The sequence below is a fragment of the Embiotoca jacksoni genome, unplaced genomic scaffold (genome assembly GCF_022577435.1).
Source record: "Embiotoca jacksoni isolate LCO1_2020_lvr unplaced genomic scaffold, fEmbJac1.0.p SCAF_29, whole genome shotgun sequence".
Classification (NCBI taxonomy): domain Eukaryota; kingdom Metazoa; phylum Chordata; class Actinopteri; family Embiotocidae; genus Embiotoca; species Embiotoca jacksoni.
In genome coordinates, this window is record NW_027185380.1 from 62376 (window position 1) to 75000 (window position 12625).

The 12625-nt window shown below is 44.2% G+C and overlaps 2 protein-coding genes across 11 annotated transcripts in view; both read right to left on the bottom strand.

Moving 5' to 3' along the window:
* Positions 1–6621, bottom strand: part of LOC138205693 (DNA (cytosine-5)-methyltransferase 3A-like) — a 52833-nt gene extending 46212 nt beyond the window's left edge. The window contains 2 exon segments of the mRNA XM_069161852.1: positions 1946–2214; positions 6359–6621. Coding sequence (XP_069017953.1) covers positions 1946–2014 — 69 coding nt within the window. The 5' untranslated portion in view covers positions 2015–2214; positions 6359–6621.
* Positions 6622–8918: 2297 nt separating this feature from the next.
* The window catches only part of dtnba (dystrobrevin, beta a), a 25220-nt gene continuing 21513 nt past the window's right edge, over positions 8919–12625 (bottom strand). For 9 of the 10 annotated variants that reach the window (XM_069161856.1, XM_069161864.1, XM_069161863.1 and 6 more), the window contains 2 exons: positions 11679–11723; positions 8919–11159 (listed from right to left, as the gene is read on the bottom strand). In XM_069161856.1, the coding sequence (XP_069017957.1) occupies positions 11716–11723 (8 nt within the window). In that variant the 3' untranslated portion in view covers positions 8919–11159; positions 11679–11715. The remainder of the gene's footprint in view (positions 11160–11678; positions 11724–12625) is intronic. The other variant, XM_069161859.1, reaches the window with a different exon arrangement.

A 12625-nucleotide genomic window follows, 5' to 3' on the forward strand; every position in this document is an offset into this window, starting at 1 on the left:
TTGAAACACCACTCGCGGGTCCTTCGGGGGGTTCGGAGATTAAAAAAGCGTTGTTTTTTTTGTTTTTTTTTAAAAACGACACCGCCCACGTGATCGCCGTCTCGCTGCCCGAGGCGCGTCGTTTGACGCTCTTCAAAACGTCTTTGTGGCGCGTAACGTACACGTTTTGTAGACGTGGACCGGGCGAGGCGTTCAGAGGAGAAAGACGGCCTCGAGTGCGGAGTCGTTTTTTTTTCCTCATCGGGCTGAACGAGTATTAAAAGCCGGCGTTTAAAAGGCCTCTGGTTGTAGTGAATCTCCCGCTGCAGCAGAAAACTGGCGTGTGAAACTATTCTTTTGGGGGGGGGGTTTACAAATATGAGTTTCTGGAGCTGCTTTTGTTTAAACTCGTTTTATTTTGTTTTGGTTTTTTTTTTCCATCTTTAAATCTAATTTTTTTTTCTCCCCCTTACACAGCTCTAAAACATCCTCCCTCCCCTCCCCCCTCCTCTCTCTGGGAGCCCACCAGAAGACGTCCCTCTATCTTCCAGCATCTGAATAAGTAGCTCCAGTCATGTGCTATAGATTATAACTGGCATCGGTCAAACTCCCGCTCCTCCGTTCTCCCTCTCCCAAAGTCTTCCTCTCGCTGTCCTCAAAACTTCGCCGACTTCCTCCCGGTTTTCGGAGCTGAAATCTCAGGAAGTGAAAAAGAACAACTCTACCAGGGAAACTTTGCTTTGGCTCGACGCCAGCGTGTGAATGTGGAGGAGTGAGACGGGTCTTTATATAGCGCCCGTGGGCTCTGGTGTGTGTGTGTGTGTGTGTGTGTGTGTGTGTGTGTGTGTGTGTGTGTGTGGTGGTGGTGGTGGCAGTGTGTGTGTGTGTGGGGGGGGGTGCAAATGAAAGGAGCCATTTTTCACCTGTCTGGCTGTGTGTGTGTGAAGAGAAAAAAAATAAATAAAAAAATCCGGTTTCGGCCTCTAAACCGCTGCACTGGTCTCACCTGCATGTGGCCTGAGGAATGCAGAGCGGCCTGCAGTGAATGTAAATAAATAACTGTAAATTGAATTATTGCAAACACACACACACACACACACACACACACACACATGGAGGTCGACTTGCACGGTTTTCTGTGTGTGCGTGTGTGTGTGTGTGTGTGCGCGTGCGTTGGCTAAAAAAAGCTCCGGACTACGAGCCGAGAAGCCAAACCAGCGGCGGTAATGACAGCTGTAGTAAAGGTGGTGGTGGCTGTAATAATATCTGCGGCGGCAAAAAAAAAAAAAATAACAGCAGTAATACTATTAGTACTATTAGTGGCACGTGTATAAATAGTCGGAGTGGTGGGCAGCGGGAGTAGAAGAGTCGCGCCAATGTACTTCGATTTTTAAAGTAGCTTGACTTTATTTAAATATTTCATGTTTTGGCGTTTCGCCGTTTAGATCGATTGTCGTCCCGAAGTTTCGTTTCTTTGACCTTTGACCTTTCTTGAAATTTCATTTACAGATTTTTATTTTTTTTTTTCTCCGTTTTCTTGCATCTCTCTGGTGTTTTTTTGGTGTTTTTTTTGTGCTTTATCAATAAAATATGTCACACGTAAATAACGATTCATCGTCACTGATATTATTCACGCCCCGAAATTTTTAGTAACACCCCGGTCATCCACCGCTTTAATATTTATCATATTCATTTTTTTCAAAAGCGTAAGCATTAAAAGATAGCATTGTTGTTGTTGTTTTTTCCACTTCTGACTCTTTTTATATGTTTAATTGGGTATTTTTCTTCCCTCTGTGCTGCAGCAGGTTTCATTCAGTCGGAACCGCTGCTGATATTTAACAGTTATATCACATGTATTATCATTATTATCGTTATTATCAGCAGACGTGGTGACTTCCTTGGTATTGGATTAAATAAAAAAATTTAAAAAATACCCCCTCCCCCCTTCCCGCCCCCCCCACCTCACCAGGTCATTGGAGGCGTCGTTCTCCGGCGTCTGGGGCGGCTCGGCGGCGGCGGGGCTGTTGGACGGCATGGCGGCGAGCGTTTAACCGCGTTTAAAAAGGTTAGAAAAAAGAAGAAGAAAAAAAAAATCACAAAAAAAAAAAAAAAAAAAAAAAAAAAAAAAAACCCGGAGCAAATCAAAACATGGGAAAAGCCCTCAGGAGCACCAGGTGCAGCTTCATTCAGTCCGTCGGTCGGCGGGTCGGTCGGTCCCTCGGTCCTCCCCGTCTCCTTTGAGACAAAAGACAAAGCGCACACGGTGACGCGAACAGACGCACACTTCACAGGTAACTTGTCAGGTTTGAGTGATGTCCCTTCTCCTTCACCTCTTCCTCTTCCTCACCCTTTCACACACACACACACACACACACACACACACACACACACACACACACACACACACACACACACACACACACACACACACACACACAGGTGTCCTCAAAGGAATCTGCAGGAATCAGGGTAGCTTTCAACATGGCTGTCACCGAGTGATTGATGTGACCGGATGAAACTGTTCCTGTTTTACTGGACAAAATGGCTGCGTTCAGGCGAGGCAGACATTTTTTTTTTTTTCCTCCCCAAAACATGACACAGATCTGAGCATATAAAAAATAAACAACAACAAAATATAAACACACACAAATCTCTTTTTTTTGTCCCCCCCTAAATTGGGCCACTTTTATTTGTGGTCCTGAATCTGTTAATGATCAGATTTTGGGGGGGGGGAGGAAAGCGAACTCCTCATTGAAAATAGTTGAGGGTTCAACAAACATCCGTAGTTTTGATTTTATAAATAAAGAAAATATCGAGAGAAAAAAAAAACAAATAACATGAAAATTCTGAAAAAAAAAAAACCAACACGAGTGACATCTTGAAAAACGCCTGTTTTTGCCTGACGAATAAAAACCCAAGTTTACAATGTTAAACCGACTTCTTCACGTTTGAGAAGCCGCAACAAGCGAATAATTTAGTCTTTCTACGCGACGCAATGAAGCCGCTTCTCGCGTCTCCTGGTGCGGTTGAGCGGAGGGCAGCTGCTGAAGGAGGCTCGGCGTGACCTTGTAAATACTTCAGCTCGTCCCGGCTCCTCGTTTCATCGTCCTCATTAACATTTGTTTTTGTTTTTGTTTTTTTTGGTTATGTAAAGGCTTATTAATGACACACACAAAAAAAAATTAAAAAAAATAAAATAGAGAGCGGGGGCACGAAGGAAAAGAGGACCCGGGAGGAGAGGGGGGGAGGAGGGGGGGGGAGGAGGGAGACTCGAAAAAAAAATCAGCAGAATAACTTTTGACGGTAAAATCCTGATTTCACCGACGGTGTTGGGTTTGAGCGGCGCTCTCTCCGTTGTGTTTTTCCAGCCGGTTCAGCAGACCGAAGGCACTTAGGAGCGTTAAATGGCCGTTTACCGGCACTCATTGGCAAACGCGCTGTCTTCCTGTTCTCGGGGTGAAGACTTCCACGGAGACGGAGAAGCTCTGGTGCCGTTTCACCCCCCCCCCCCCCCCCCCGCCCCGCCCCGCCCCGCGCGGGGAGGCGCTGCGTCTGGATCTCGCCCATCGATGGCGGCGCCTCCCGGGAGGTTAAAAACATCGAGAGCGATCGTATCTCCTGCGGCGCTCTAACCCGACGACCTGCATTAGCCGCTGATCCGAAACCGGCCGTGTCGGGGAAGGCCGCCGAACGGCACGTTGTTGAGGTTCGAAATGCCCCCCTCCCTCCCCCACACACCTCACCCCTCGCACAGTTCATTCACCCGCCGCGGCGCAGAGCCCGACCTTCTCAAACGGCCGCTGGAGGCGGTTCGATCACGTGATCCCGGACCTTCTTCTTATTTGCGCACGGGGACGGGACGGGAAGTTCGATCCGAACACCGGCGACGCGTGATAACGACAGCCGTGAGCCGGCTTATCGGAGCCGTCCGCTTGCGATCAGATCACCCAGAATGCATTGCAAGAAGCAGGGTGCGTACGGGGGGGTTCATCAGTTCATCACGAGTCAGCAAATTCAAGATTCTAGCGCGCAACCTGCGTTCAGGCGTTTTCCGTTTTTATCGCCGCTATTTGCCAGATTTCAACAGACACCCGAGAGTTTGTGATTTTTGAGCTCCATTAAAAAAAATTAAAAAAAAAATAAATAAAAAGGGGGCATTTGCGTTAGTTTCCCGTTTCCTGTATTATTGTGTGTGTGTGTTGTTGTTTTTTCTTTCCTGTCATGTTTGCGTGTTCGTCAGCGGCCCGAAGCCTTCACATCACCTACTGCAGAGACAACAGGGTGTACCGGCGAGAGAAAGACGAGGCGCGGAAACTTTTAGCAGAAATCGGTGTACAGTATCCACCCCTTCCACTCCCGGGGGCTCCCTGCACGGCTCCAGGCTGCAGGCCAACCACCTCCTCCAAGTTCATAGTATTTAGGTCACACACACACACACACACACACACACACACACACCTCACGTCACCTATAGCAAGTGAATATACACCGATTTCAATTGTTCCGGTCTTGGTGCCAGCGGTGGTTGAAATTAGACCCACTGGCCAAAAGGCCGAGGAAGAAGCCTGCACTGGGAGGAGAATCGGTTGCGCAGAGAAAAAAAAAAAAGCTTTGAGAGGTATGTCGAGGTAACCGGGGTGAGAAGGAGGCACGGCAGGGAGGGAGGTGAACGGGGCTTCACAATAAAAGCATGGATTCTCTTTTTCTTTTTTTTCCTTTCCCTTTAGGGTTAGGAGTTTCCGTAGTGAAAAGCCATTTCAGCCCAAAAAATAAATATATATATCACGACAGATCGTTTCTTTACCGTTTTGAAGCGCCAACATTACAAACACTTATCGTAGAAGTTAAAGTGTAAAAAAAAATACTGAGGTCATCTGAGGTCACGAGTCCAAACACATGCAACGCGTCACGCGGTCTCCCCGATGAGTGTTGGTTCACACACTGGATCAGACAAAACATGTCCACTGTGTCTTAAGTTAAATTTTTTTAAAAAAGTCCATAACGGTGAACTCGTAGATGATTAGCTGATTGACAGACATTTCATAATTAATAAGCACTCTGTAATTCGTGAATCATTTCGGGCCATTATTTAAGCACAATTGTCGTAAATTCACCAGTTCGAGCTTCATAATTTAGAATATATTCAGGTTTTTTTTTTGTCTTTTGTGACGCTTCGGGGTTTAGGACTGCTGGACAACACATCTAAGGATGTCATATTTGACACGGGAGAAATGTGATCGATATTTATCACAATATTTTGATGCTTAATAAACCAAAATATTGTTTGATTAATCAAGAAAATGATCAACAGCAAAGCTAATCGGTTAGTTACAGCCTCACAACAGTCAGAATAAAAAAAGCTGTTTATTGATACAATATTTATGTCAAATGATCAAATATATCAAACTGTTTAAAGTATTTAGATTTTTAAAAAAAAAAAAAAAACAGTGTGGGCAAACTGTTTATCATGGTGTTATGTTCGTCGAGGACTTTTATTTTGAAAGTCCACCCCGGAAAGGTCGTGGTTATTTCTGCTGCTTTGATGGAGCCCAGCTTTATGGCAATTAATATTGGGAGCGACCTCACGCGGCCTTTACCGGACAGCCTCTCGTGAACGGTGTATAATCCCCCGGCGGGTAGTGTGTACGTGCGCGTGCGCGTGTGCGTGTGTGTGTGTGTGCGGGGCGGGTAGCCGGTGAGAGGCACGTGTCTGAGTGTGTAGCGACGATAAGCTTTACTGGGTCAGGTAAAAAACACACACGGGGGCGCGTTTCAGACCGAATGCACTCGTTAACCCCGGCAGGCAGGCAACCAGGCGCGCGCCCGCTCTCTCGCGCGCGCGCGGCCTCCCCTCCCCTCCCCTCCCTCCTCCACCCTCCCCTCGGCGGAGACGACGGTTCCGCGCGATGATGTGTCTGTCTGCATCTGGTGGGTGAAGGAGACGGTGCGCTCCGGTTTAACGTTACCTGCTGGTGTCGTGGGGAGCCTGGCGGAGGGGCGGGAGGAGGAGGAGGAGGTGGAGGTGGAGGAGGAGGAGGTGGAGGGGAGAGGAGGGGGGGGTGCACGCTCCACCGGACAACGTTTAACACGCATTCGTTATATAACGGCTGTCCGGTTGCTGTGATTTTCCTCCCACCGTTAAAAAAAAAAAAAAAAAAAAAAAAAAAAAAAAAGAAAGAAGAAGAAGAAGAAGAAAAAAAAACTCCCCAAGTTCACTCGCCCCGCGAACGATCCGCTCCGTCCTCACGCGCACATCATCCGCTAAAACGGATGGGGCGCGCGAGCGATGACTTTCGGAGATGACTGTAGCTAACTTAACGGCGGCTGTAACGGGGGGCCGGTGTGCGGTCACGAGCCAAAATGTAATGTTTATATTTACCGTGTCGTCCGTCCCTCAAGCACCCGGACCCTGACGGTCGTCGCTCTCTCTCCTCTCGTTCACTCTCCCTCTCTCTCTCTCACTCTCTCTCTCTCTCTCTCTCTCTCTCCCTCCTCGCGCTCTACCGGGTCTTCTCTCTCCGCTGCTGGCTCGCGCTCCCCCGCCTGCCTCGCTCGCGCTCTCTCTCCCTCTCTCTCTCTCTCTCTCTCTCTCTCTCTCTCTCGCGCTCCGGCCCCGCTCGCTCTCCCACGAGCCGCAGAAAGCTGCAGCGCCGGAGAGAAAGTTTCCGCGAGGTCCTAAAGTCTACAGCGTACTGTCACGCGCACGCAAAAAAATAAAATTAAATAAATAAATAAATAAATACACGCGCTCCGCGGGCACGAGCAAACAAACACGCACGCTCGAACACAGAAGGCAGGTGCAGAGAATGACAGCAAGCAGCTCCGGTTTAAAGAGCTGCAGCTCAACCAGAAGTTAAAGGTTGGTTTTCTTCCTGTGACGGGAAGATGGTTTTTTTTTTTGGAGTTTTATCGTCCCGTGCGCACAAAAAAAATAAATAAGAGACTGTTAAAGAAATGTTAAGAATTAAGTCAAAATACAACAATCATTTTTAGGAATAAAGTTGAAATACCGTCTCGAGATTGAAGTCAAAATGCTGACGATAAAGTCAAAATGTCCCAAATAAAGTTTTTTTTTTTTTTAGAATAAAGCCAAAATATCAACATTTATTTTGAGGATAAGCTTTATTTTTTTTTATTTTTTTTTTAGGATTTCAGAGGCCTGGGAAGGTTTAAACTTTCTGGTTTTGTACTTGAAGAGACGTTCGGTCCCGACTCCTTCCTTCCTTCTTCTGCTGGTAAAGTTCAAAGCCGACAGAAACGAGTTGAAACCTGCTCTCTGACTGCTGCGGACATCCAACAACATCTGAGAAAAAAAAAAAAAACAAGGACTGGAGGCGAACTGAGGGCCAGTTTCTGAAAACAACAATTGCCGGTTCTTTGAATATTTCCTTTCAGCTGCTTTTGAGCTCGAATGAACGAGCTTAAAAACATAAATATTTGAACCTTTTTTTGACCGAAATGTTTTTTTTAAAATCCCCGATTGATCCTTTAAAATAGATTTCTGAGTTAATTGTTGATTCAATCACGGTCAGATTTAAAAGGACTTTATTTTATAATGACCAGTTGGATTTGACTTTCCTGAGGAGGTTAAACCCAGTTTGACCTCTGAGAAGGAGAAAATCTTTACTACGAGGGGTCATAACTGTGCTGGGGGTGAGATAGGAGGTGTGTGTGTGGGGGGGGGGGGTATTTATTGCAGTCAGTGAGGTCACAGACAACAAACAGCCTCAATGAGCTTCATTCAATCTATAGTTTTGCGCCGCCACGCACTAAACACACATATAGGACACACACACACACACACACACACACACACACACACACACACACACACCACAGAGTCGTGACCTCTGAAGGAAGCTCATGGGAAAAGTGAGAACTGTTCATCCGTACTAATGAGGACACTAAATCAGGGAAACGTCTTAACGCAAGCGTGTTGTGATCAAATGTGTGAGTTTTGCTCTCGTTTCACATTCCTGTCGTTCTGGAAGACGTCCTACGATAAAAAAAAAAACAAAGAAAATAACATTTTAAAAAAAAATTTAAAAAAAGTTTTCAACCATACATGTGTTTTTTTGTTTGTTTTTTAATTAATTTTATTTTAAATTTTATTTGCTACGAGACGTTTCAGGAGTGAAATAAGCAGTTTCGGACAGTTTCACGCGTCACACACCTGAGGAACCAATCACGTCAATTTGGGGGCGGGGCTTTGCGTGTCTTTAAAGCTGTCTTCAGCTGTGGAGATAAAAACATCGGAGCCGCTTTAAGGCATTTAGGGATTTATTTTTTTAATTCAATCAATATCAGGAAAAAGTTATTAGATGGTTGAATCCAACTTTATTTAGGTATTATATTTCTTGTTATTTCACACTTCTACTTCAATATATTTAGAGGCTAATATTGCACTTTTAATTCCACTACATGAACATTATCCTCCAAACATCGATTTTACTCCCTTAAGAGTGAAATAGTCCTAATTGTCTCGTGTCCTCAAAATTCCTAAAATGAATTGATTTTTTTTTTTTTTTTTTTAGGCTAGTAGGTCAAGCAGTCTAAAAATAGCATTTTGTTAAAGAAGGCGCCTCCATTTCACTATTGACCCCCCAAAAAATGTGTATCCTTTAAAAAATAAAACTCTTATTCTCCATATAAATACGCTGGACGTCTCGTTTCAAGAGTTGCTTCGATTATCATCACTGGATTTAGGAAAACAAAAAAAACAAGCTGTTTTCCAGGAATTTTATGAATGGATTACTTTCTAGGGAATACAGCAGAGGGTTGTTTTCCAGATGTATTACAGGAGATAAGTTTGATCTGCAGAGCCGTTGAGGCAAACCAGACCTGTACAGAACCGAAGAGAAAACAACATTACGTATCCATGTTTTCACACGTGGCCTTTTTGTGTCAGGAGAGAGGAAGTCGAGACGAAAAGTCACAGAGGATGTTAAATATCATTTATTGCAGATGAAACGTAAGATCCACACTTTTCAGTTCCCACCGTCGGGTTTACAGATTCAATGTCAGGACGCGTCTGCCCTGTCAGACTCTATCACACACACACACACACACACACACACACTCATTCATCCGTGATCACCGTGCAGTCGGTCAAATCAATCAGCAGTCAAGTCCAAATAACGTAAAAAGGAAACCGATCCGTAAATGTACAAAACCAATAAAAGAACAGCTTCCTATGAAAACAAATCAAAACCTGAAAAAAAAAAAACCAAAAAAAAAACGGTTGATTAAAACATCTCACAGCTGCTGGATGAAATGGAAAAAAAAAAAAAAATTAAATAAAAAGTAACTTTGGGTCATGTTGGATTTGCATGCAGACGTTTCAAACATCCGCAGGACTTCAACTCCCACAATCCCCTGCGTTGTAAAATGAAGTTTGGAGGAGTAGCGAAGCCTGAGGTGGGGTTTTATTTTATTTCAGGCAGGCGGTGCTTAGAAAATAGAAGTCAGTGGAAGTCCTGATTCCAATATTAAAGCATTTGACTGGCTCTATCACCACGGCAACAGCTGCTGAGGCTCATGGGTATTGTAGTATTTACAGCACAGTTTGGTAGAAAATCAAACCACGGCCTCATAAAAACACTGAAATATCTCCAAGTTGCCTAAAGACACAACAATATATATATATATATATATATTTTTTTTTTTAAAGGATCATTTCACCCCAAAACAAAAACCCGCAAAACACTCAACAAAATCTCTTCCTACTTCTACAAAGTACTTCCGGTAAAAAAAAAAAGCTGCTCTCAGCGTGTCGTCCGGGGCAACGGGGACACGGTGTCTGTTTCTCTTCATGCGTCGGCGCCAACAGAGCAACTTCTCCTCCGACTCATCAGCGTGGACGTAAAAACGTCACCGAGAAAGATTCAGGCGTCTCAAAAAACCCAGAAAAAAAAAGAAAAGAAGAGCAGCACCTTAAAATGAAGCAGGTGTAACTATTGGCAACGGGTCGATCCTGTTCTGGAGACGAGGTGAAAGTATCTCGCGAGGAAAAAAAACTTAGAAGTCGGATATAAAAATGTGATGTTGGGATGTCGAGCTTTGATTCTTCATTTACTGGAAGGAGGTAAAATATTTCTAACTTTGCTACTCTTTTGCCCCAAAAACACACACACACACACACACACACACACACACACACACACACACACACACACACACACACACACACACACACACAGTACCAGGATACGGCGGCGCTGCTGTCGTCGCCGGCACCGAATCTCCACGTAAAGACGGACAAACATCACAGCTCCCCAGAAATGAAGCCAAAACATGGCGGAAGTGGCCGATGACGTCACTTCCTGTCTGGGCCGAGGCCGAGGCCGAAAACAAAAAACAAAAAAACAAAACACAATCTACGGGGAAGAGAAGCTGAGATCGAACCACGACGGAGCGTCCACAACGAGTCGTCCCGTCTTTATATAAAACGGGCTTTTAAAAACGCAGCAGGAAAACATCCCGTTTAAAGCTTATTGTCTCAGCAGGACCTGACCGCACTAACGTACGCAAAAAGACAAACCAAAAAAAAACACTCAAAACCGAATGAATAAATGGCAAAAAAAAAAAAAAAAAGTCAAATCAATAAATACCAAGCACACAGTGCCGAAACTTAAAACTTTACATCTCGCCGCTCGTCTTTTCTTCTTTCCGACATACAGCGTCCTCATCCTGAAAACGTTCCTGCACTTCAATCCTTCAAACGAACGCAGCTTTCTTTTCATTCTCGCACTTACTCGACCCTCTAAAAGAAAAACAAACCAAAAAAAAAAAACTCAATGCAGAGCGCACACACACACACACACACACACACACACACACACACACACACACACGCATGCTACAGTACAAATCAGCAGGTTTCAGATTCCTCTCGATCTAAATCAAAACGATAACAAGTGAAAACCACAGTGACAAGACACAGAGAATCACAGCTGTACATCAGTAGGGACCCCGGAGGTCGTTTGGTTTTTTTGGTGTCCAGCATCGTGATTGGTTGATTGGCAGAGGAGCTCTAATCATCCGTTAGCTAACGATTAATATATACGAAGATTTTTTTATTTATTTATTTTTTTATATATATATATATATTTATTTTATTTTTTTTGGTGGGAATCCCAGCAGGGTCGGTCTTCTTTGGCCGCGACGAAGCGTCACTCCGCCTGGAGGAGGGAGAGACAAGTCAGTCAGGCCGACGAATCCAACCAATCAAAAGTTACGACGTCACACTGGGATCAGGAAATATCCCGACCGCGAGCCGGAGAGGAGAAGATCGACACCACTCTCACGCCTGCTGCCGGTTAGCTTAGCTTAGCACAAAGACTGGAAACGAGGGGAAACGGCTAGCCTCCCGGTAACATCCCATCATGCGAGTTTTTAACGCTGAACTTTTGTTGCACGCATGAAACATTCAATTGTGAGTTTTAAACGTGCTCGTAGGTGGATTTTGTGACCGCTGAACGAGGAGCTGTCCGCTTCCTGCTTCTTTTTTTTTCCTGCCAAGCTAAAGTTTTGTTTTCAGAGTGCAGACAATGAAAGTGGTCGCAATCTTCTCCTTTAATATTAAACTATTCCTTAAAAATTAAAAAAATTAAAAAAAAAAGGTCTTATTCTATTTCAAAAGGGTCAAAATAAGTTTAAAAAAAAAAAACACCATCATATGAATGTGTGAAGTGACTTACTGTTTTTTTTGTTTTGTTTGTTTGTCCTGCTGTCGTTTTAACCTGCTGAAGAAGAGAACGGGTTTTTTTTGTTAGCGGTCTGAAGCTCAAACGAGCGCTGCAGGTTTCTGGCAGATAAAAACTCTTAACAAGAAGCAGACGAGCAGATAAACATGAAACGAGACCGAACTCGGCAGGTGAAACACAAATTAACTCCAGAAGTAGAAAAAAAAGAAAAAAAAAAGACTACAATGTGGACAATTTTCATTTAAAGTTTCAGACTTGTGTGTGTGTGTGTGCGTGTGTGTGTGCGTGTGTGTGTGTGTGCGTGTGTGTGTGTGTGTGTGTGTGTGTTCATGGCTCGGTGGATTAGCAGCGTAGGTTATTATTCTAATGAAGCAGACCAGGAAGCAGTCTGACCACTTCTTCTCCGCAGGAGGTCGTCTCGTTAAAAAAAAAAAAAAAAAAAAAAAGACTAATGAGACGTTCAAGCTCGGCGCGCTCGAGAGCACCTGGAGGACGAAGAGGACCCGACGCGGACGCAGGAAAAGCGTTTCAAAGTTTTAATGTAATAAGTTTATCAATAAGAATAATAAAGTTGTAACTTCTGTTCATACTAAACGAACAGAAGCGGAAGACTTCAAAAGGAAACGTACCGGTTTTGATCCTATTTCGTAAGACGGCAAATCCAAATTTTAACTCTCTGAAAATCCGTCGTAGTCGGCACTTTTATTTTGGACACTCCTTCTCGTTCTGTCTGACTATATAATAAAATACGATATTAATACGAACTCTAACTCTGTCATCGGAGGGCCAGAAGTTCATTCATGTCCTCGAGAAATGAAAAAAAAAGAGAAAAATCTGGCCGGCTTGTGTCATGAGATTTAAATTTCTGAGTCCTCTTTGTTTCGTTTCAAATCAGATTTTCTGGAGTTTTGAAGTTGTAAACGCTTCATGAAAAATGGATT